Source organism: Neovison vison, chromosome 6 (assembly GCF_020171115.1).
Source record: "Neovison vison isolate M4711 chromosome 6, ASM_NN_V1, whole genome shotgun sequence".
Classification (NCBI taxonomy): domain Eukaryota; kingdom Metazoa; phylum Chordata; class Mammalia; order Carnivora; family Mustelidae; genus Neogale; species Neogale vison.
Window position 1 is genome coordinate 12073560 of NC_058096.1, and position 24297 is coordinate 12097856.

Sequence of the window (24297 nt, forward strand, 5' to 3'; positions counted from 1 at the left end):
GCAGATGCTTCTTCCCTTGTTTAAAAAAAATGTTCTCTTCCAAGTGTACAGCAGTTTTGAGAGACTGAATGACATGTATGTGTTTGAATTTCATAAGGAAGAGGTTTGTTTTCTTTCTGTGCTTTTCATCTCATTTAGGTACGTTTTATAGCTGTTTGGTAGATAGATCTCTGTACTAGATGCTGGGGTAGAGCAGAGGAAAATTGAAGACTCGATTCCTACTTGTCATCTAGTTGGGAAGATGAGAATTGTGTAATGGCTTCCCTAGATCCTAAACAGTACTCCACAGACTGAAGATGGTGTGCTCCCTGTAGAGTGAGAAGCAGGCCAAGAAACCTAGAGTCCTTTCAGAGAGCAAATGAGCAACTAGGGAAGAAATTGCATTTATATATCCCTCAAATCTTTTAACAAAGATCTACCCCAAAGCTTTAAAATAAAACATTTCTAAACTCCTAAGGCACTAGAAAGTACATAGTGAAATCTCCACGTTTACAGATGACAGTAAGCTTTGCCAAGTACAGAAAGCCAAACTACCAGGAGCACAGTGTGGGCAGCACAGTGGCACACAAGTGTCCTCACGAGCAAATGTAGATTATGACACTGGGCTAGAGAGAATCCAAAGTGTACATTAAGGATGAAAGTCTCTGATACAGGAAAACAACCTATCTTTATAACCTGGTCTTGAAGAAATTTGGTATTAAATGGGATCCAAAAACTCTCCCCAAAGTGCTTGGCATCACTTGAAAAAGTATTGGTAGGCGCCTGGGTAGCTTAGTCGGTTAGGCATCAGCCTTTGGCTCAGATCAAGTCCCACATTGGGCTCTTTGCTCAGCAAGGAATCTGCTTCTCCTTCTGCCCCTCACCCCGCTCTTGTGTGCGCTGTCTCTCTCTCTCTCACTTTCTCTCTCTCAAATAAATAAAATCTTAAAAAAAAAAAAAAAGAAAGTATTGGTAACAAACCAAGGTATTATTCTAACATTATAAAACTATGGGTTGTCTCCATACATGGAATATTCTAGTTGTTATACCTGCAGACAGCCAGGTTAGAATAGAGAGACAATGGAAGTAAACAAGGGGAGGACTGCTGTCACCAGCGAAGCTAAACTGACCACTACCTTTTGGTCTAGAATAATACAACTGTCAAGGAGTGACCGAAGTCTATTTGTAGACTTTATTTATAAATAAGAGGTTTATAAAATTATTAATGAAATTTATTTATTAAATAAAAATTGTAGACTTTATTTGTAAATAAGAGATTCCCTGGAAATGTAACTAGAACAAATGTAGATACTTCTGTTAGTTGGGGGAAAAATCTAGAAGCTTTTGCCCTAGTGGGCGAAGATAGGAAGAGAATACAGCCTCTTCCTCTTGATATCCATAAGCCATGCTTTTGAATTCTAGGTTAAGTGTATGTGTGTGTGTGTGTGTACATGTACATGTTTTCCCCTTTGAAAAATGTGCAAGGATTTCTGATCTTGATTTATATAATTGGAAGTAGTTCAATGTGTAAAATTGTTCTGTAAGTAAAACAGGTAATGTTTTTGTTTTCCTCTTTTTTTAATGATAACAATATTAAGTATCAGTGATCATCTTATTCAGAACTTGTTCTAAAGTCCTTTTAATTTTTTTCTTTTTGGGGTTTCTTATTTCAAAATTACAAACTTAGAATCACTGAAGTTGCAAGAGAGTAGATGGCTGTTAATAATAAAGAAAAGGACTATAATAAAGTAAAGTACCTTGGGGCCAGATGTATATATTCTATGAATATATGTATATATTCTGTATACATTAGATGTATATATTCTAATGAAAACTCCCTCTCTTATTTCTTGGTCAAAGAAAATTTGCTTCAGGGAAGTCTTTGAGACCATGAAAATACATAGTTTTGGACTGCAGGGCCAGGAGACTTGGAGTCTAGCCCTGTAACTCATTATCCTTATAAGGTCACTTTGAACAAGCCACTTATAACCTCTGGCCCTTTTTTTCCTAGTCAGTGAAATGAAGGATTAGATTAGCAGGGATCACAAATGGAGGTCCACAGGTCTGACTGCTTGATTAGCATAGTATTTGAAAGAAATTTGAATTGGAAGCTTTCCGAGGAAGAGTGCTCTCTCCAGGTCACCAGTGGCCCTATTGCTCTCCCTGGTTTGTTTTGTTTTTGTTTTTGTTTTTTACTTCCTGGCCTCTGTAGGCCTTTGTTAATAGTCATTGGGCTAGTCGTTGGGCTAGTTATATATAAGATATTGACTAATTTTTATGTTTTATTTTCCTCTTTCTTGAAGGTTTGTAGAAGATAAAATGTGGGTTACATTTTTGGAGGGAAGCTCTGCCTTGAGTGTTCTGAACCTAAACGGTAAAGAGGTAAGGCAGCCATTTTGAAACCATTCGAAACCATTTTGAAATAAGGTATCCAAAGATTATGTTGTTATAGATAGGCTGAAAGATTATCTAAATGTATTTCCAGTGCAGGACTATAAAAGACCTTATGGTATGCTTTATTATTTATTATTTAGACTAGGTTTCTAACCAGCTAGGAATTATTTTGGTCCTCCCTAAAGATACTAACCATTAGTAACAGACTAAGAAGAAAACATGTTTATCACCTAACTAGATTTTTATTACATGGAAACTTTATTAATTGGGATAGATATTGTGGATCATTCATGGTAGGAAAGATTTATATCAGAGGAAGAAAATGCTTTATTTACAACTAAACAAGGGAGCAAGGTACTCTTGATTCTTAGGAACTGCTTTTATTGGCTTGGATCATGGTACCCAGATACTTCTTTCAGAGGTAGATAAAATAATTCCCAAAGATAACAAATTCACGCCACTGAAATATTTTAGAAAGTTTTAGTTAGTGGAGATATTTCTAATCTGTGACTTATAATGTTATTGATGGAGGAAATTTACATCAATGGCCTGGAATAGTTTTACTTCTATAAAGTGCTGTGTCTGTCTATTTTTTTCTGAATGCTTTGGACTGATCCTTAATTTCTAAGTATATGGTCATTAGAAGGAAGGACCAAAATCCAGACCTAATTTCTCCAACAGTGGGCACCTCATAAAGTCTTCCCTGAGATTGCTTTTCTGTCACATTACTTCAGTTTCCTTGGAGTAAAAGGACAGTTGCCACACATACATTGCTTTTGAAATAGGTTTTATATGCTTGTTTTCCCTGAATGTAATAGTAATACACTCAAGTAAATCATGAAATACAGAAAAGTATAAAGAAAAATAATGAAGAATACTAATCCAACCATTACAAAACAATTTCTCTTAACCTTCATAGATGCATGTGTATTAAAACCAATAGGGTTATACATACAGTTGTGTACATAGTAACACAAACAGGATGTACATGTGTACATATGCACATGCACAGACGCAAATAAGATTGTGTTGTAAATGCTGTTTTCTCACTACCTCTTCACTTGAGATGGTATCATGGACATTTTTCTGTATGAGGAATTATGTTTTTAAGGTCTGCATTAATTTCATTACATGGATAGATACGTAAATTTATTTAACAAACCCTTCTTAATAACTAGATTGCTTCCAAATTTAATTATTAAAACCAATATTCCAGGAAAGTCCTCTACATGCTCTAATTTTGTGTGCTTGTCCTGTTTATTCCTGACCTTAGGAAAATTCCTAGATGTAAATTTGCTGTGTGAGAGAATATAGGCATATTATAATTTGAGGCTTATTGCCTAAGTGCTCTTCAGAAAGTATGGGTCTAATTATATTATGCCTCAGATTACCTAATGTCGACATCCTAATCAATATTGGGTAATTTGTAACTTGGACAACCTGAAAAACCGAAAGTGGTATGTCATTTCCGTTAGGATTTTCATTGCTGGTTATCTTAATGTATTGGTCATTGGTACTTTCTAAATAAGCTGCATATGCCCTCGGCCTATTTTTCCCAGGGTATTTACTCATCTTCTGAAGCAGCCTTGGTGTAAAGTTCAGTCCCTTTGCATTTGGGCTGCAGATATTCCTACCTGTCGATCTTGTGACTTCATTGTATCTTAACTGTATGGAAATTGCTGATTTTTAAATTTAATTTTAGCTTTAGTTTCTTTAAAGCATGTCTTCATCCCATGAGGATATAAATATTTAAGAGTAACTCTCAACTTGGCGGTAGCTTACTCCCTTGCCGAGAATTTCTTTTGTCTTTCTCTGATAGTTTAATTTTCCTTGTTCACAGTTTTTCCCCTCCTTTTCAGCCCTGTCCCTTACCTTCAAGTCTAGTTACCTATATTACGCTTTTAGAAAATACCCACTCTTAGCACCCTAAAAATATTTTGAAAATACTGTAAAAATTATGTTTATGGAAAGTATATAATATGTGTAATTTGTCCTTCTCAAAGTTAGACATTTCCAAACCTCTATTCTGTTGCCTTTGTTAATAATATTATTTCAGCCCCAAATCTTCTAGGATGTAGATCCTTAAAAGCTCTTGCATTCCAGGGAAGGAGCTGGGGAAAGTAGATAGCTGAAGTGGGGCAAACCTAAAGGATGACCTTCTTGAGCATGTTCTTTTTTTTTAAGATATTTATTTATTTAAGAGAGAGAACACAAGCAGGGGAAGAGGGGGAGGGAGAAGCAGGCTTCCTGTAGAGCAGGGGGCTCGATGTGGGGCTTGATGAGGGGCTTGATGTGGGGCTTGATGTGGGGCTTAATCCCAGGACCATGGGATCATGACCTGAGCCGAAGGCAGACACTTTTTTTTTTTAATATTTTATTTATTCATTGGACAGACAGAGATCACAAGTAGGCAGAGAAGCAGGCAGAGAGAGGAGGAAGCAGGCTCCCCGCTGAGCAGAGAGCCCGATATGGGGCTCAATCCCAGGACCCTGGGATCATGACCCGAGCCGAAGGCAGAGGCCTTAACCCACTGAGCCACCCAGGTGCCCCCCAAGGCAGACATTTAACGACGGAGCCACCCAGGCACCCCTTGAGCGTGTTCTTTAAAGACCCATGAAGCCTATTGCCAAGTTCTGAAATGGAATTGATTTGGTCTGATAAGCAAGTAAAGGATTATTAGTTTCTTAGGACACTGACTTCAAAGCTCAGCATGGGTGCTAAATGATTATAAGGGCACCTGGTTGCCTCAGTGGGTTAAGCCTCTGCCTTCAACTCCGGTCATGGTCTCAGGGTCCTGAGATCGAGCCCCATGTTGGTCTCTCTGCTCAGCGGAGAGCCTGCTTCCCCCTCTTTCTCTGCCTCTCTGCTTGCTTGTGATCTCTTTCTCTCTGTCAAATAAATCTTAAAAAAAAAAAAAAATGACTGTACTGGGGCTCCTGGGTGGCTCAGTCCGTAAGCGTCTGCCTTCAGCTCAGGTCATGATCCCAGGGTCCTGGGATCGAGCCTGCATCCGGCTCTCTGCTCAGCGGGAAGCCTGCTTCTGTCTCTTCCACTCTGCCTGCTTATGTTCCCTCTCTCACTGTGTCTCTCTCTGTCAAATAAATAAAATCTTCAAAAAAAAAAAGGACTGTACCATTCTGGCCAGCAGCTTTCAGTGTCTCCATCCCGTGCCTTTAAGGAATTCTCATGTCGATAGCACATTGAGCCGAGCAAGATCTGTACCCACAAAGGGGCCAGCTGTCTTCACAGCATGTTGGGCACAGCCACACAGCTCCTTTGGAAATACCAGAAAAGTTCACTTATTTTATATACTCCAGAAGCTCTTTAAAGGAAGGAAGTTGAAACTGTGTAGGAGAGAGCTTAGGTTTTAGAAAGCAAGTTTGTTACATGGCATGGATTTTAAGAGACACTGTCTTTCTAGTGCACAGTCTCTGTTTGACCAAGGAGTCTCGTGGCTGTCTGCAAGTTTTTTGAAACTATTTTTTGAATATGTCAACAGGACAGTGTGACTTAATTATAATGTGTTTGGCTGTTGTAGATTATACTTTGGTCTAAAAGCTGCTCAAATTTATAGGAAAGGCAGAATGCCAAGTCGTCTCTTCTGTAATTGTTCCATGTAGGACCAATTACTTAATCTGTGGACCAGAATCAAAGGAAGCATCAAATTATGTGGCACAGTTTTCAGTGAATTTACATCTGGCCAGGGAAAGACACTGGCTACAGCAAAAGAAACCTAATCTGTGTGCACTCCAGAAGAGAAGACCTTAGATTGAACAACATGGGCTTTTATTTATTTATTTAAAATTTTTTTCAGTCATTTTTTATATGTTTTTTTAATTTATTTTTTGAATTTTTATTTTTTATAAACATATAATATATTTTTATCCCCAAGGGTACAGGTCTGTGAATCTCCAGGTTTACACACTTCACAGCACTCACCCCAGCACATACCTTCCCTAGTGTCCATAACCCCACCCCCCTCTCCCAAACCCCCTCCTGAGCAACATGGGCTGTTAAGGGGAAAATCAGCGATGTTTAAGCCACTTACAAATTCAGCGTGTGTGAGGCAGTACATGTTGAATCGAGTCTAGCTGAATTAAGCCTAGACTTATTGCATAGTGTAACTAGCATAGTGTAACATAGCAGTCTCTTCAAGATATCTCCAAGATATCAATATCTCCAAGATAATTTTCATGCTAATGAATTTTTATTTTCCATCTCTTTTAATCAACTAGTTATTGGGTCGGACTATAACTATTACCCTAAAAAGTCCAGACTGGATCAAAAATTTGGAGGAAGAAATGAGTTTAGAGAAAATAAATGTTGCCTTGCCATCATCGACAAGCTCCACCCTGCTTGGAGAAGATGCGGAGGTCACAGCAGATTTCGATATGGAAGGTTTGTTTATGGAACACATGTACTTCTGTGCTTCTAGATAAATGTCCTTTCCCATCAGCGCCTAGTCTCCAGGTTTTTCCATCTCTGTGTTCTTGTAACACACAGAGCAGAATTAATTAGATTTTGCTTTGCATTACATTGTCTGTTTTGCCTGTACCTAGACTTTAGGTAGCAAATGTATTTGCCATTCTTCCATTTAAGGGTTCAGAGCTTTACAAGTGTGAGTTTATGTCCTTCTGTGCTCAGAGCACAAATTGATAATTCTGATGTGTAGTTTGGTCCCACTAGTTGTGGTTAAGATAGAGAAGTAGAAGTTCAAAGTGGGTGTTCTAATAACAGAAAGGCATTCAGAGTTGTTACTACAGAAGAAGATACATTTCAAAGCAATTTTAAAAAGATTCTCGAGGACGCTAGGAACACATGTGTTTGAATGGACCCATAGAAATGTGGCCATTTCAGATTTCACGTTTAGTTCCTAGTTACCTGGATAATAATTTCCTTAAATGTCATCAAGACATGCCGGCGCTTTCTCATGCCATGTGCTGTGTTACTCAGGTATATTTCCCACGACAGCGCATCCCTTAGTTTATAAAACGAGCATATATCATACTGTGAGACCGTGCACATTCCACAGAACACATTTAAGAGTTGAGCTTCGTACAGGACATCTCCAGCTTTCACGTTTCTCTGTTCATTCCTTGACTTAGTCCATACATTTCTGTCCTACCTTGTATGTGCCAGGTGCACACTGGGTGCTGAAAATGCAACAGATGTCTGACTTGTCATTCCAGAATTCCTAGCTTGGCAGTGTTACCAGTGAGCTGGCAGTGACAGTCAGGTGACAGAGATACAGTCGGGAATGGCACTGCAGTAGTTCACGGGACAGGACGGTGGCCTACCTCGGATTTGGGAAGTAGGGCAAGTTTCCCAGAGAACTTGAAATTTGAACTGAGAGTCCGAAGTGGCTCGGTGCAAATCAGAGAAGGGAAGGTGGAGAGGGTGAGCCAGGAAGAAGGAAGGTGCAGGGACCGAAGAGGGAAAAGGCTCCGACCTCATCCGTAAGCAGGCTCATGAGGGAGTAACGAGAGAGGAAAGAAATCAAGCAGGGGAGCCGTGCGGGGTAGAAGATGAATTTGGTTTGGCTCGTGTTGAGCTGAGGTATCTTTGGAGCCCCCGGGCTCACATGTAGGCTGCGGGTGCGCGAGGCGGGTACTCTGCAGAGAGCTCTGGGCCCGCTCTAATGGCAACTCAAGTCACGGGTTCGCCCTGGCTTGGCCAGAAGGGCTGTCTAGAGACGGGAGAAAACTGGTCCTGGGAATGAACAGAGAAACCCAGATTTTTTTTTTTTTTTTTTTTTAAGATTTTATTTATTTGAGAGAGAGAGACAGTGAGAGAGAGAATGAGCGAGGAGAAGGTCAGAGGGAGAAGCAGACTCCCCATGGAGCTGGGAGCCTGATGTGGGACTCGATCCCGGGACTCCAGGATCACGCCCTGAGCCGGAGGCAGTCGTTTAACCAACTGTGCCACCCAGGGGTCCCAGAGAAACCCAGATTTTAAAGACAGGCAGAAGGCAGCTGCTCACAAAAGGAAATGGAAAAGAAACAACTAGCACTGTCCAAGAGGCAAGAGGTGGGCCTAAAAAACCAAAGAAAGAAATGGTAACAAGGAAGGCACAGTGAGCGGAGTCCTGTGTCTCAGATGGATGAGGAGACATGGGGGAAACTTGCCCTTTGGGTGTAATGACAGTGACGGAGGCTGTTGGTCACACTCATGAGAGGACTTGCGGTGCAGTGAGGAAGCCAGATGGTGGTAAATTGAGGTGTGGCTAGAGGTGCAGAAGCGGAGAGTGTCTACAGACTCTTTCAAGAAGCTAAGCTGGGGGCTGGGGAGTGGGAGGGGGGTTGCACTACAGAGACTGGGGTTCTGGGGAACGCTGTTCTCAAAATGAGAAAGGCTTGGGAGTGCTTCGTGCCATGGGAAGGGCTGACGATGTTGGGGACCAGCTGGGCAGAAGGGGTGATAGAGCAGGTCCCTGAGAAAACGGGGTGGGCCGAACCACAAAGACCTGAGTGCAGCTGTGGGATTAGACTCCGGCTTGGCAGAAGTTTGTTGCAGGGGGGACAGGGGTCCCATCTTAAGACTTCTCTTTCCTCTGAGAAGTGTTAAAAGTTGAGGTTTCCTGCAGGAGTAGGGCAACCCACAGCGTCAGGAGAGTTGAGAAGTTTCCAGATAAAGCTCCTGAGAAGGAGTTGGGGGGCGGGGGGGAGCGGCAGAGAGCCAGTCATGAAATTACCAGGCAGCTTCGGGGTCCCAGAGGAGGCTGAAAACTGCAAATTTAATGTGACCACAATGGCCAGCACCATGGGATTCTCTCCAGCGGCAGCCCTGGTGCCGTGACGGAACTGATGCGGTGGGACAGAAGAAGGTGCCCCGGGGGTGGCCGAGCTGAAGCGCCGCTGAAGCCGAAGACAGATTCGGAGAAGCAGAATGGCACAGGGGCTAAAAGGAGAGGGATCAAAGACCTGGATCCTGATAAAGTCTCAAGAGGGAAGAGTCACTGCAGGAGAGAACTCAAAGCCTGGGAGCTCGGGTTGGAGTAATGTGTCAGAGCTAGTGCACCTGGGAGGGCTGTGTGTGTTTGATGGAAGAGAGCGTAAGGCCAAGACCAAGGGTTTTCAGCTGTTGATGTGTCTTCTACATGGATTTTGATGTCACCCAGAGAGATGGTAGGACGCGAATATCCTGCTGCTCTCTGCTTAGTCCTTGACAGGTGGGTTCAAGTCACCCCAGAGCTGGGCTGGAGATTCTGGCAGCAAGGGGATGTGGGGAGCATTAACATAAATTCCTGCAGCCATAGCCTCAAAGAAGTAGCTCTTAGAGGTCAGGATTGGAGGTTTAATGTTCTGAAATCGGAATCAGGTTGCAAGGGGACCCTGACTCTACTTCCCAACCCTGAGAAGGAGGGACATGGGGAGGCCCCAGGAGAGCACAGGGGAAGGAGCATGAAGAGACTTTCGGGGAAGGGCATGGAGCTGTCTGAGAGCCTGTCTGCTGTTAGGGCTGGAGCTGAGTTGAGGGCAGTGGGGAGGGAGCAGTTCCATGGAGAAAGTAGGAAGGTTTGGAGGAGAGCAGTGAACTTTGGAGTCAGCCAGTGCTGAGATCACTGCTCCTTGGAACACTGGAAGCTGTTTGTCGGCGCCACTCCAGGTGTTGGTCTCCACTGGCATCCTTGTGCTCTGAGGTAGTCGCTCTCCTTAGTTCCATGATCTATAAGGGTGTTTGCACTCGTTCTAGTTCTGTACATGTAAATGTTTTATGTATGTCTCCGTGCTTAACCTCTACATGTTTGCAGTGTTATAATGAACCCCTTGAAAACAAACCTCTGAGAAAGTGAAAATGGTGCTAATTTTAATAACCTTATTTCCTTAGGTGATGTCGATGACTACAGTGCTGAAGTTGAGGAGATTCTTCCCCAGCATCTCCAGCTGTCTTCAAGTTCTGGCCTTGGCACTTCGCCGAGCTCTTCGCCCCGGACCAGCCCCTGCCAGTCACCAACGATATCAGAGGGCCCCGTACCGTCCCTTCCCGTAAGACCAAGTCGAGCACCATCGAGAACTCCGGGGCAACCAACTTCACAAAGTATGTATTTTCTTTCAAGTTTTCTGTGACTTGCCCTAGCTGATCTGTTTGATTTTAGATGGTCAAATCTCTGATGCCTTTGGATCTGTGCTTTCTGTGCATACAAAAGAGGAAACCTGTAGATGGTAAGCACTAAGTGGAAAGGAAACTCATCATCACTTTCATTAGATGAGGTTTTCATTAAACCTTTTTTTCTATGAGTTCAGGTTTATCCAGCTCTTAAAATTGTTGTTTTTCTATTAGAGTAAGCACTCAAAACCATCTGGGCTTAACTGTCTGTCTATATATATATAACCTAGACATAACCTATATTATGGTATAAAGCAAAAAGAGACAATAAGTTTTTTTGAATTCAAATTTAAGAGTCATTAATCCTTCAGAATTGGAAGATTTGTCCTGGAAGTTGTTATGTGGCATGACTAAATCACTGTGCTGTGCTTACCAACATCTCCAGAAGCTGTCCTCCATTTTGTAAACTTCTCCAGTTCTCCCATACAACTCTCAGAGGACTGGCTTCGTTAGATTAGTTCAAGATAAGCCAAGGTGTAAAGAAAAGAAGAGACTCCTTTTTTCTTCTCTGTATGGGCCAGTAGACTGCAAATGACCTTATTCAACCAACGCTTTGTGCCCTCTTGATCGGGCCACTCAGTAAATCAGCTCCCAGCACCTGTGGTCTAGATAAGGCATCACGTGGAGCAAGCATCATTGCTTCCGTGATACCAGAGGGGAATTTAATGGCAGAACTGCTTACGTTATTGATAATAAAAATGCTTGTCAGTATGCTACAGTACAAAGGGAGAAAATGAGCAGAATTGAGAATTCATCATAGGTATTGGGAAGTACCATACCTTTGTGTTCACACCCACATGGAACCTGATCTTACCTCGTGTACTTCTTTAGGTTCTCCCCTTGACACTCTACCAGCAGCCCAGCAGCAGCAAAGAGATTCTCAGCCCCTAGAGCCCAAGAGGCCTCCTCCTCCCCGCCCGGTTGCCCCTCCTGCCCGCCCTGCTCCCCCCCAGAGACCACCTCCTCCTTCAGGTAACAAATCGAGTTCCACTTCTGCTAGATTGAAAATCTTCCTCCATTTGATTTTAAAATGTTTTGCATGTCTTCAGACTTCGAGCTTCTGGATTTTACTGTTTTTCTATCATTATTGCTACTGCCTGAGCCTTTCTCTGAGGAACATGTAGGAGCAGTGGCACAGGTAGAAAGAGCGTCTCCCGACTAGATTTCTGTAATGGGTTTTCTAGCTGCCCTCTTACATTGTGCATGAAATGTTTGTTTTGCTTTTGCTAATTTGATGTAGTTGTACAAATTTCTGTAAAATATATAATTAGAACTGAAGAACATACATATACTTACTTGTAATAAAGTTTTATATATTTGCTTAAATATTCTTTTTAAGTGAGTATAGTGGCATTACTTAAGTTATTAAAAGTATTTGCCTCAAATAATAGCTTTTTTATAGTACTAAGATACTAAGATGTAGATCCTACATGATATTTAACATCATGAATACTGTAGTAAATCTTTGACATTTCAGTTCTTTATTTAATGTCCTTTCCTTTCTGCTGCATATTTTCTTATGAACTATAAGGGGCTAGGAGTCCTGCACCTGCTAGAAAAGAATTCGGAGGTAACTGTTTATATTTGTTACAATATTTGAGTCTTGGTTTATTCATCTTTTAGAGTTTGATCCCTGTAATGGAAAGACCTTTTAGATTTCTTTGATAAAAGCCAAAGTGAATGATATTTATACTTCAAGTAAAAAAGAGCTCCAAACTTCCATTGTTTTCCTGTTAAGTAAAAGATCAGAGTTTAATTTTACTAATGAGCCAACCTGATACAGGTTTCCATTCTCCAGGTGGACATAGTTAAATTACCAATCAAAGACTGATAACGCTTTTTCTTAATAAATATAGTTAGATTGGTTATACAGATTTAATTCCCCCAAATCACCTTAATTTCAAAAGAAATTCAGGTATAGTAAATATAGAACGTTTTCCAAGTATTTGCTTAGTGATGCTCTAGTACTTTCCTTTTCTAGGAATTTAGCAAATCTAGTGATTAGCAAAATTTCCTAGCATTGCAAATTGAAGCTATAATTTTCTGAAATATATCTTTCATTTTGCATGGCTTTATCATAACTGTCATAAAACTCATGCTTCGCTTTTTTTTAACATGAGAATGATTTAATTTTTTATAATAAGGAGATGTTTATTAACAAATGGGTCTTTTTTAAAAAAGTGTACTTTGGTTTAAATGAAAATTTCTCACAAAAGTCAGTTAAATGTGTGTATTTGATAAGTTCATTTAATCTAGTTCTCAGGAGAGGATGAACCAAGTGATCATAGTTCCGTAGAAGAGCCTTTACAGATCCACTGTTACTACTGTTAAGGCACACTCCCTATACGCGTGTGGTCATTCTGTTTCTACTCCGGCTGCCTAATGCCGTTGCTGACCGACTCACATGTTATCCCAGGCTGTCTCTGCTTATATGTTGATCTTAAGGGCTTTGTATAAAAGCTCAATTATTTTAGCCTGATAGCTTCTGCAGAATGCTGCTGGACAATAACTTTTTTCCATCAACTTACAAAAAAAAAATTAATTGTCCCCATTTTAAACTCCTGCTTTTATTTATATTTTTATGATAACACCTAATTATCCTCTTCCTTCAATTAGGAAAGCAACCTACAGAAAATAAATACATTTTTAAATGAATTTGTGAAAAGTTCTATCAAACTTAACTTAAAATCTGACTTAGTTTTTAAAAACTGCTTCTTTTCATAATTCTTTTGTAGGCAATGTTTGCACCTTACTTTTTGAACCCTGTAAACTAATAACTCCTTTAAGGCAGGAACTTAGAGAAAGTCATTACAGTACCTTTAGAGTTTTCTTAAAATAATGCATCAAAAACTAACTTCTAAGAAACTAATATAGTCCCATAGAAATTTAAAATGAAATTGATCTGTGATTTCTTTTTCCTTTTTGACTGAAATATTAGAGCTTTTATTAGTGGTATAACTGAATATAATGAGATGATCATAAGGCTTTCATTAAGAGATTTTAAAATTCCCTAGAGCTCGTAACCTGATGTAAAAAGAAAATTGTCATTGCCTTTCTATCCTGTTTGAGGAAGGGGAGGACTGGGGTTTCGGCTAGGCTTCTGAAGTCACTTTGGTTTGTATTAATATCTTTGAAGAAGTTAAAGCAGTGAAAGAACCTTTTAGCAAAAGTCAGTTGGATGCAGGAATTGTTTTGTGTGCCTGCCTTTCCTTCCGTGCTGTGGGCCCTGAGCAATATACAGCTTCTGTTCTTTCTCTGAAAAGGTGTTGGAGCCCCTCCCAGTCCTGGGGCAGCTAGGCGAGAGATGGAAGGTAACAAGACTTCTGCATCATAGAAACAGACCTCTCATCTCACTGCTAAATGTCAGCCCCCCAGTGTGTTAAAGGCACACTAAATCTGTCCTTAGTCTGATCGTAAACCTCCCCCTCCTCCATGTACACCGTGTAACCTCGTACTTTCTCTCTTCTCATTCCGTGTTGTGGATAGTTTCTAACGGGCTACCCATTTAATTTCCCTGTGATTCTTACGTTGTATTGCACTCTGTTTTGTATATATTTCATATCTACTTAGGATGTGGAATTACTGTACAGTGTTATTTTAAGAAAAATGCCTTTCAAAATTATTTTCAGAGTAAGTCAAACATTTAGAAATGTACTATACCAACTCTGCAGTTTTAAAAATTAATAATTATCCTGAAACCCTATTAATTCAGGTCCAAGAATAAGTATTTCGTGGGTGATTTCAAATAACATAAATTTTTTATGTATAATGATGCTGAACTAAATTTGCTTAAAAGACCATTAAGACTAAAAGCCATTCATTAAGATTATAGTTATCAAAGGGCTGATGTATTTAATATGACAATTGCACTTGAATTTCCTTTAAAAAATATTAAATTTGAAATGCCACCCATAATAGTCCCCCATGCTCTTTTTGGCCCCCAGAGTGATTTATTTCATTTCGTTTGTCTAATATCTTTCTAGTGAATTTAACTGCATATTAACACTGTCTTCCATAAGGCAAATACTTAGTTGTGAGATGTGCCTGCCTTCTACTTTAATCAGAGGATTTTGTTGTAGAACTCTAAAATACCTCATCATAAGATTCCTTTATCCGCAGTGATAGCTACAGCACGAAGCTCTAAAACAGGGTTGTTAGGAGCCCCTGATATAACCTAGAAAATGCTCTGTATGCTGGGGAGCAGAGGTAGTAGGGTCACATCTTGCCGCCATTCACACAAGCTGACCTTATGTTTTCAAGGTTCACAGGAGAGAACTCTGTTGGGAAGGTCACCTTAGAAGTCACCCTGTGAGTGAGAGATCAGACTGAGGGCTAAGTTGTCTCGCATGAATGTCACTCTGAGTATTCTAATTTTTCTCTCTTTTGGGGCATTTCCTTCAGGACAGATAGTAGCCTTCATTATTATCCAAAGCAGTGTACCTTTGGTTCCCATCTCATGCCCCCATCTGTGCTGGTAATGAAACAGAACAGCCAACTGATGTTACGCAGTGTTGCTTGATTGCTTACTTATGACTCGTTTCTTTTCCCCTTCATGCTTCAAAGCACCCAAAAGCCCTGGAACAACACGGAAAGATAATATAGGTAAAAACACTTGAATTTAGCTCCTTAACCTTAAAACTGGACCATGTAGACACTTGGGATAGAAGTACATGGGTTCTTATTTCTTTCTCTAAAAAACAAACAAACAAACAAAAAAAAACAAAACTTAAACACATGGTGTGATGTCTTTGTTTCAGGACGCAATCAGCCTTCTCCTCAGGCAGGACTCACAGGCCCAGGACCTGCTGGATACAGTGCAGCCAGACCGGTAGGCAACACCTAGCCTGAGGGCCAGCGGGTTTAGGGTCTGGGTTCCGGTTTGCTGTCAGTCAGGTGTGTTATCTCAGAAAATCACGTGTCAGGGCCTAGTTTCCTCAACTCTAAAATGAGGGAATGGCACTTGATGACCTCCAGGGTACCCTTTAAGGATAACATTAACTCTTCAAAGATAACAAACACCCAGAGAACAAATAATCCAATCAAGAAATGGGCAGAAGCCATGAACAGACATTTCTGCAAAGAAGACATCGGAATGGCTGACAGACACATGAAAAGTGCTCAACATCACTTGGCCTCAGGGAAATACAAATCCAAACCACAGTGAGGTCCCACCTCACACCAGTCAGAATGGCTAAAATTAACAAGTCAGAAAAAACAGATGTTGGTGAAGATACAGAGAAGGGGAACCCTCCTACACTGTTGGTGGGGATGCAAGCTGGTGCAGCCATTCTGAAAAACAGTATGGAGGTTCTTCAGAAAGTTGAAAATAGAGCTACCCTATGAGCCAGCATTTGCACTACTACTATTTACCCAGAAGATACAAATGTAGTAATCCGAAGGGGCATGTGCACCCCAGTTTTTAGAGCAGCAATGTCATAATAGCCAAACTATGGAAAGAGCCGAGATGTCCGTTAACAGATGAATGGGCGCGTGCGCGCACACACACACACACACACACATACACACACACAGTGGAATACTATGCAGCCATCAAAAAGCCAACATCTTGCCATTTGCAACAACGTGTTTGGAACTAGAGGGTATCATGCTAAGCAAAATAAGTCAATCAGAGAAAGACAATTATCACATGATCTCTCTGATATAAGAAATTTGAGAGGCAGAGTGGGGAGATCGTTGTGGGAAGGGAGGGGAAAATGAAATAAGTTGGAATCGGGGAGGAGCATAAGAGACAAACTGAGGGTTGCTGGGGGGTGGAGGGGGAGGGATGGGGTGGCTGGATGATGGACATCGGGGAGAGTCTGTGCTATGGTGAGTGCTGTGAGTTGTGTAAGACTGATGATTCACAGACCTGCACCCCTGAAACAAATAATACATTATATGTTAATAAAAAAAAAAAAAGTGAGATGCTAGGTACAAGGTAGAGCAAATGATTCTCCGAAACTAAGACTATAGCCTTCAAGGATAGTAGGTGATGTGTTTTTTTTAAAATTTATTTTTTATTTATTTTCAGCATAACAGTATTCATTATTTTTTTCACCACACCCAGTGCTCCATGCAATCTGGGCCCTCTGTAATATCCACCACTTGGTCCTCCAACCTCCCACCCCCCGCCCCTTCAAAACCCTCAGATTGTTTTTCAGAGTCCATAGTCTCTCATAGTGATGTGTTTTATTGCCATAGTATTATCTGACACTAAACCAAAGCTTTGTTTTACAGAAAAGTCTTTAGAAATGTAGAAAAATTCATGGTGAATAAAGTTTCATAAGAATTTTCCTTCCCTAAAAAATAAAAAATATATATATACACACACACACACACACACACACATACTTTATTTATTATTTGAACAAAAGTGATGTCCTTCAGTAATTATGGTCCCTAAATAACTTAGAATCTCAAAGTTTATGAGATGGCAGTGTGTTTGGGCAGCTTTTTAAGGCATTATCTGAGTAATTAATGAGGACAGAAAGTCATCCTTTGAGAAGAAGAATTTTATAGCCGGATCGCAAGGGAGAACATTTATGATAGGAGTCCATGTACTAACTGGTTCTGAAGGTAGGAAGAGTCGGAGCATGGATGGTGCCACAGCGCTTTTCCCTTCCCTGTAAATCTGGGGTTTTCTGTGTTTAGCCTTTGTTCTCGTACACACGAAATTACTCTAATATTTACCCAAATGAACATTTTCTTTTGGATCTAACAAGTAAGTAATAAAAGAAGACGGAAACCAGAACCAGTGGCTTGTCCGGTGGTGCCTGGCACTGGATGGGGGGCCCTTGCTTAGTTGTGGGACCCTGGAGCTGGAACTCTCTGGAGAAGAGCAGGGGCTGCTTCTGATGAAACCACTTCTAATTCCTAGTAAGAAACGGGCAGAGCATTTCTGAGACAGAAAGCTTTGTCTTTCCTGTTGTAGCTGTCTAGTTAACATCCACTCTAAAAGTCCTTTACCGCATATAATATTACACCCCGCATTAACATGTCTGTGGCGGCGTCTGGGTTGAGTAAATGTCTCAAATGTTTTTTTCCCATTTTTAGACTATTCCACCCCGTGCTGGAGTGATCAGTGCCCCGCAGAGCCATGCTCGGGCATCTGCTGGCAGACTGACCCCTGAAGGCCAAAGCAAACCACCAGAAGTGGCGAAAGGTAGACCCTGTATTAGAAATTCTAGTTTCATTCTGAAATTTTTCATGTGCCCTTTTCCCCTCCTCTCACCTTCCGCAACGTACTCTAGTAAGGATACCCTTCCTTCTCCCGGCAGCAAGAAATGAGGCTGCTCGGAGAGGGAGTGGGGGACAAGAACACCCCAACACCTCACAGAAGGAAGGACAGAATACGTTTTTCTAGAAAATGCCTAACATCTGAAAATTCACTGTGTAGGGTCCGTTCTTCTTCCTGAACCGCTGAAGCCTCAGGCTGCCCTTCCTGTGCAGCCTTCTCCGCCCCCGCCTGGTCAGAAGCTGCAGGAGCCTCTTGTCCCTGTCGCGGCCCCTTCGCCTCAGTCTGCCGCCCAGCCCAACTTGGAAACGCCGCCTCAGCCACCCCCTCGCAGCAGGTCGTCCCACAGCTTGCCTTCAGAGCCTTCCTCACAACCACAGGTAAGTCCCGCGGATGAACAGGATCTCCCTAAAAAGCCTCTGGCATAGTCTTCGCTGAGATCAGGGGTTCTCAGAGAGCAAGCTTGAAATCGGGGTCTTGAGGGCATTTCCAAGTGGTTCCCGGGCTGTTTTATCTTGTTAACATTTACAGTGTCTGTGACTTTTTCATTTTTTTAAATGCACATTTTACTTTGGATAGTTAATATATTAAGACGAACAGGAGTGTATTTTTCTTGTTGTTCACAGCTAGTATATTAGTTTTGGCTTTCACTTTCTGGAGAGAGATGCCTTACCATTTGGCAGTGTGGTAATTTCCAGCAAGCAGAGAATGATCCTTTCGTTCCTCTAGTGGCAAGCGGTAGTCCTTCTCTGTGGCGGAGTGGGCCCTGGGGTCCTCAGGTGTTTCCGGGTCAGTCATTGGACCAGTTCAGATGTTTTGGCTGTGTGCTCAATGACCAAGTAGAAACCATCCAAAGAATGAGGTCACCTCATTAGTGTTGCACCGAAAGCATTGCCATTGCCTTCGTGGGTGAAAATTAGAGGATCACAAGGACTTTTGCTCTACCGACCTGCCTTCACACTGGAAAGACTTGTGGTGTGTACATACAGTTATTTTTATACAGGGGTCGTCATGCAAGTTAAATTGTTCTACTTTATTGGATGTGATTTTAGTTTGTTATATACATTTGGGTAAAATCGTTAAAATTTGTGCTTAGTAAGAACACTTTTTGTTGTCCAGCCTTACAATTTATTTTATCCCAAAGTTTTAACTTGAAAATGCCATCAAGGCCAAAGAAATGGGTGAAGTTTTAGAAGTCTGCTTTTAAACTTTGTGAAGATCTAAAACACACAAATAGTACACATTGGCAAATGCCCCTTAGGCACATTTATAAATAATAGTTTGTATCTATTTTTACAGATATCTGGAGATGTCCAGCTAGTAGGCAGAAGTCAACAGCTTCTTGGGCTTCTATGTGGTGAAATACAGATATTAAAGTAAACATGGGTCTTAAAATGACTATTGCTAACACTCAGCTCTTTCCCAGACAGTTGGTCACCTTTGTAAAAACTGAAGAAGTATATATAATTGAGAGAAATAAAATGTTCTCTTAAGCTGATCAATAGCATAAAGTATTCTACATTTTTTAGTTCAGAAAATTGAGGATGTCAGTGATTCATAAAACACTATAGAAATCCTTCAAACCACAAATGAATTTTTCTTCTCATTTTCTTGTAATGTGTACTCTTGGTTTTTTTGTTTTGTTTTGTTTTTATGTAATTGGAGGGCAGGGTGCCTGGGTGACTCAGTCGGTTGGGTGCCCGACTCTGATTTTGGCTTAGATTGTGACCTCAGGTTCTTGAAATCCAGCCCTATGTTGGGCTCTGCACTCATGGGGAGGCTGCTTGAGGTTCTCTCCCTCTCCCTCAGCCCCTTCCCCATGCGCACACATGCACCCTCTCTTTCTCTCTCAAATAAGTAAATCTTAAAGAACAATTTTTTTTAACTTTATTGGAATACCCAAAGGGATGTTGAATAAAATTTTTTTTAGATATAATTGGAGGGCAAAAAAACTTTCAAACTAGCCATTTTGGAGCTTTCTACTACTTTTTTAAGAGAGAAAGTGAGCCTCTATTTTATAGTAAAAGTGAACCTTAATTCCTAAGTCTGTAACGGTTTAAGTATTCTTAAACCAGTATGAACATAGATACAGTACTCTGCAAAACTTGAGAAAGAGCCAACTGTTCAGTAAGATTTCAGTTTTCAGTAGAAAATAACATGGATGTACCATAGGGCGAATATTCCCATGACTACTGCATTATCATTTTCTTAGGTCATTGTCTGTTGTTTTGATTTCTGTTTTTCATCGGAATGGGTGTGGTGATTTGGTGGCAGACAGCATGTGCTTCCTGTGTGGCCTGGTAGAGAACATTCTCCTCGAATCTTGTATTATCCACTTCTTTGAAACTACCAAAGATGTTTGTTTTAAATTCTAAATATTCTTTTTACTTTAGTCATTGATACCAGATTCCTCCAAACATTACACACACACACTTTTCTCTCTTGGGGGAGCAGGGGTTCTTGTTTGTGTACAGACTTGTCTTCGGAAAGGATCACAGAGTGGTTAAGAATTTTCTCCAAGGAGAGGAGAGTGCTAGGGGTTGGGAAGGAAGGGAGGCATTTTACCTTCTCGTACCTCTTGGATTTTGAACCATAAAAATAATGCCTATTCAAAAATAATAAATGCCTAAAATTTAAAAATCTCCCAGAGCTATAGGTTGAAAACAATAAGAATTTAAAATAGGACATATCTGGTATTTTGGTGATATGTGAAATCGTCTTAGAATTGAACACTTGGTAATTTTTACAAGTCTTTGTTATTAATTCTGCCCCAAATCTACAAGGTATTTACATAAAAACATACATGGCCCAGCTTTCCTTTTTATTATTATTTAAATGGTGTTTGACTCTATAATTTTCTACAGAGAAGATTTGTCCAATGCAGATGACTATATAACATGTACAAAATGTAGAAATGCCTTCCTTCTCTGCCTGACATCTGGCACCTTAGTCATCTGATTGTCATCTAAGAACTGGAAGTCAGGAAATTCAGCCAGAGATGAAGGAACAGCCTCACTGCTATACTGTTGTCCTGAGAGCTGACAGGGAGGGCAGAGACCACGGAAGAGACCACGTAGGAAATCTCAGCATTCTGGATCTAGTCAATACCTCCGACCTTCTTCTCTCAGGGCCAAAGCCAAGACACGTAGCCCTGACATCATCGAAAAAGTACTCGTTTAAATTCAGGAGTCTTCGTGTTTAGTAATCAGGAAACTCTGTTCACGTTTAATATACTTCAAAGTGGTGACTTCCTCAATTGTAAAAATGAGTTTTGATATTTTAAAATAAGGTAAGCTTTAGATATTGGGGAAGATTTGCTCAAAACTGTTTTTGAGACTGTTTTAAAAAAAAATACTGCTGTGTTATGGAAAGATGATTTCATTTTTAAACAACAAAAATAGGCTCTGGTTTTTTATTTTGTTGTACCTTACCACGAATAAATTCTGAGGTGAATTAATGATAATGTTATCATCCCTCTAAAAATTTGCTTAATATAGAATATGCCTGGATCCTGGTCATTTTGTTAAAATAAATACTGATTTTTCAATAGGGTAGTACCTTTACAAAGTACTTTTCTCTCATGGTGATAACCCATGGGCTGTCTTGTGGCTGTTGTCCTCTTTCTGGGCTGCCGTAACAAAAACAGGGCGGCTGAAACCACAGGAATGTGTGTTCTTCGAGCTCTGGAAGCTTGAAGTCTGAGATCAGGATACCAGCACGGCTGGCTTCTGGTGAGGGTTCGCTTCCCAGCTTGCAGACTGCCTCTCGCCGTGTGCTCACATGACCTTTCCTCGGGCCTTCCAGAGGGGGAGAGAGCCAGCTCTCCGACATGTCCTTTCCTGAGGGCACAGATCCCTCACGAGTCCCCACCCTCCTGGCCTCATCTAACCCCAGTCACCCCCCAGAGGCCCCACCTCCGAACACCATACCACTGAGAGTTAGGGCTTCTCCGTAGGACTTGGCAGCGGCAGGGGGACATTAGACTGCTTTTCTACGAGATCCCCAAACCTATTTGGGATATTACTTTTGTAGGAACAAAATTTGGAAGTGGCTAGTCATCCGCCTCTGACAGAACTGAAGTTTGAGCCCGAATTTAACGATACATTTTTTTAATGCAAAATTACAAAAGAAATTAGAGTTGTCTCTTGAACGCATGCTGTGACCTGCACATTTTGCCGCCCTCAGGTTCTGTGTATAATACAGACATAAAAGCATTTTGAAGACTGAATTGTTAGGGTTGCCGGTTGGTCTCAGATTGTCCTCCTAACGCTCTCCTTTGATGTCTGTGTTCCCTTTCTCAAAGCAGGAGCAAGCATCAGGGTAACAGGTATTGGACTCTTTCTCAATCTTATCTGTGCTTTTCATCTGTCTTAGCACATTAGATGTATGAATCTTTGGCTTCATACATCTAAAGTCTCACCCATTTTTAAAACCACCTGTCCACATTAATAAATTCTATTATCATACCATAAACGTGCTTTTTTTTCTTAGTATTTCGAATTTTTTAGGAACCATTTTAGTTCTTGTTAATGCTTTACCATTTTTTTGCTTTGTTTTTTAATGAAAATTAACAAAACTAAAAAGTATAACTCCAAGAAGGTAAGCTTTAGGTATTAGAAAGTCTGTTTGGCAAGACCAAACTGGGTCTTTGTTTTAATAATGGCATAAGTACATAAATAGAAATTTCAACCTTTTTTCTTGGGTTTCTTTTGGGAATTTTTTTTTCAAAGAACTTTACTAACAGGATTATTTTTGGTAAGGAAGAACTGATGATCTAGAATGATAAAAGTTAATATTATAATAGGATTATTTTAAGGTCCTTCCAACACCTTTCTCTGTAAAGGTACCATCATTTTAAAAATGTTAATTCACAAGTCCTGCTGAAATTATAACTTAATTCTAATACAGTAAATGGTGGTGTGGCTCTCATTGTAATTTCAAGTGTTATTGGGTAAAATGATCCAGCTTCTGTCAAATTATACTTAATATATTTTGAAAACATATTTTTTTGCATATAAAAATAAAGATATTTAAATGTAGAGCATTCACTTGCCAAGGGCCTGCTATTCTAAGGTGTGCAAAACATAAAATTCTCCTTTCTGTGTTGTGGACTGTTCATCTGCCATGGGAGAATTGGGTCCCAGACCCGACTGGGTACTGCCATTTTGTTGTATTAATCGTAATAATCCAGAGATTATCCGTAATGTAGAGTTAATTGTAATTTTTTATGTCTCCAATAGATTTCTCTTAAGCAGATTTTCATATATAAATATGTTTACCTTTAATACACTTACAATACAGTTTTGCATCTGTTAAATGTTTACTTTTGTACAAATTTATTATCATATTAAGTTGAAGATAAACATGCTTGTTTATTCAATTATAAAGTATGTCCTAGGACAATTGAATAAAACAATCATATACTTGAAAGTTACTCACTTAATGAAATTATCCATCATTTCTTTGTACAAATGAACAGCCTTCCCTATGGTTAAAGTAGCAAGTTACTGTTTCAAAATATGCAATTATGTTTTGGGGGAAGAACTGCTGTTCTCTTTTTCAGCGCAGTTCATGAACATTTAGTTATTTTGACTTCACAGCTATCTGAATTCATTTCGGGTAGTGCTCCATTTTGTTACTTGCAGGGCTTGAGCTAAAATTCTCCCTCCCCTGCCCTTTCCAACCTCAAGTTTGTCTTCTCTTTAAATACGGCATCAATATCCAAGTCATCTCTTTAGTTTCAATAATTACGTACAGTTGCTATTTTTTTTAATTAAAATGAAGCGTCTTATGAGCTTATTTGCTGATAAGGCCAAGGTTCTCCTTCCCATAAGAAAGGTTGCCTTTGCTCAGGCTCATAGCCACGCTCCACTTCCACTGGTTTCTTTGTGAGCTGCACACCTGTTACGACCAAGAAGTAATTCGGAACACTCTTCCTCCCAGTTCACAGCCAACTCTGTCACGTAGAAAGGACTGTGTTGCACTCATCTCAGTTTTAGAGTACACCAGATAGAAAATGGGCTATCCCCCTGCTTTTAAATGGTCACTGGGTATGATTATTAATAAGCACATCTGTTTTGGAACATTTTATCATAAGATGAAGAGGGTCAACCGAGGAATATTGTCACATTGTTTGGTCTGTGAAGGAGAACTTAAAAGGCAAAGAATGCTCTGAAAATTCTTTTTTCCAAATAGAAAAGATGTGTTGTCTTTAGCTTATGAATACAAATATACTGATAAAATCCATTTCATTCGTGAAGGTGAGTTTCCATAGTAACATTAACTTCAAATGAAAATATATTTAAAAGAACAATGAAACCACATCATCATGATAGATCGGTGTTGGAAGTCTAATGTATAGATTTAGTGTAAGTTCTGGATATGGGTTTCTGAAGTTTGTGCTAACATTTGATAGAACAGGGCATGAGCAAATGTCATTTGCTAATCCTGTACCTCCATTTTACCATATTAGGACTTGCATGAACGGAACAGTCTCTTTTTAATTTCTTTGGGGTTTAAAAAATGTGTGTAAAAGGGTTTATTTAGTAGAGAGTTTTTAAAGAATAAGGTTTTAGTTGTTTCAT

At 40.3% G+C, this 24297-nt stretch overlaps 1 protein-coding gene across 9 annotated transcripts in view; it reads left to right on the forward strand.

Annotated features, from left to right (window-relative positions):
• The window catches only part of SYNJ1 (synaptojanin 1), an 87871-nt gene that overhangs the window by 60386 nt on the left and 3188 nt on the right, over positions 1 to 24297 (forward strand). For 3 of the 9 annotated variants that reach the window (XM_044251010.1, XM_044251012.1, XM_044251013.1), the window contains 10 exons: positions 2283 to 2361; positions 6609 to 6771; positions 10201 to 10410; positions 11311 to 11451; positions 12011 to 12049; positions 13743 to 13790; positions 15043 to 15081; positions 15237 to 15307; positions 17533 to 17641; positions 17876 to 18093. In XM_044251010.1, coding sequence (XP_044106945.1) covers positions 2283 to 2361; positions 6609 to 6771; positions 10201 to 10410; positions 11311 to 11451; positions 12011 to 12049; positions 13743 to 13790; positions 15043 to 15081; positions 15237 to 15307; positions 17533 to 17641; positions 17876 to 18093 — 1117 coding nt within the window. Of the gene's footprint in view, positions 1 to 2282; positions 2362 to 6608; positions 6772 to 10200; positions 10411 to 11310; positions 11452 to 12010; positions 12050 to 13742; positions 13791 to 15042; positions 15082 to 15236; positions 15308 to 17532; positions 17642 to 17875; positions 18094 to 22016; positions 22041 to 24297 lie in introns of all 9 variants that reach the window. The other 6 variants (XM_044251016.1, XM_044251017.1, XM_044251018.1 and 3 more) reach the window with 5 other exon arrangements.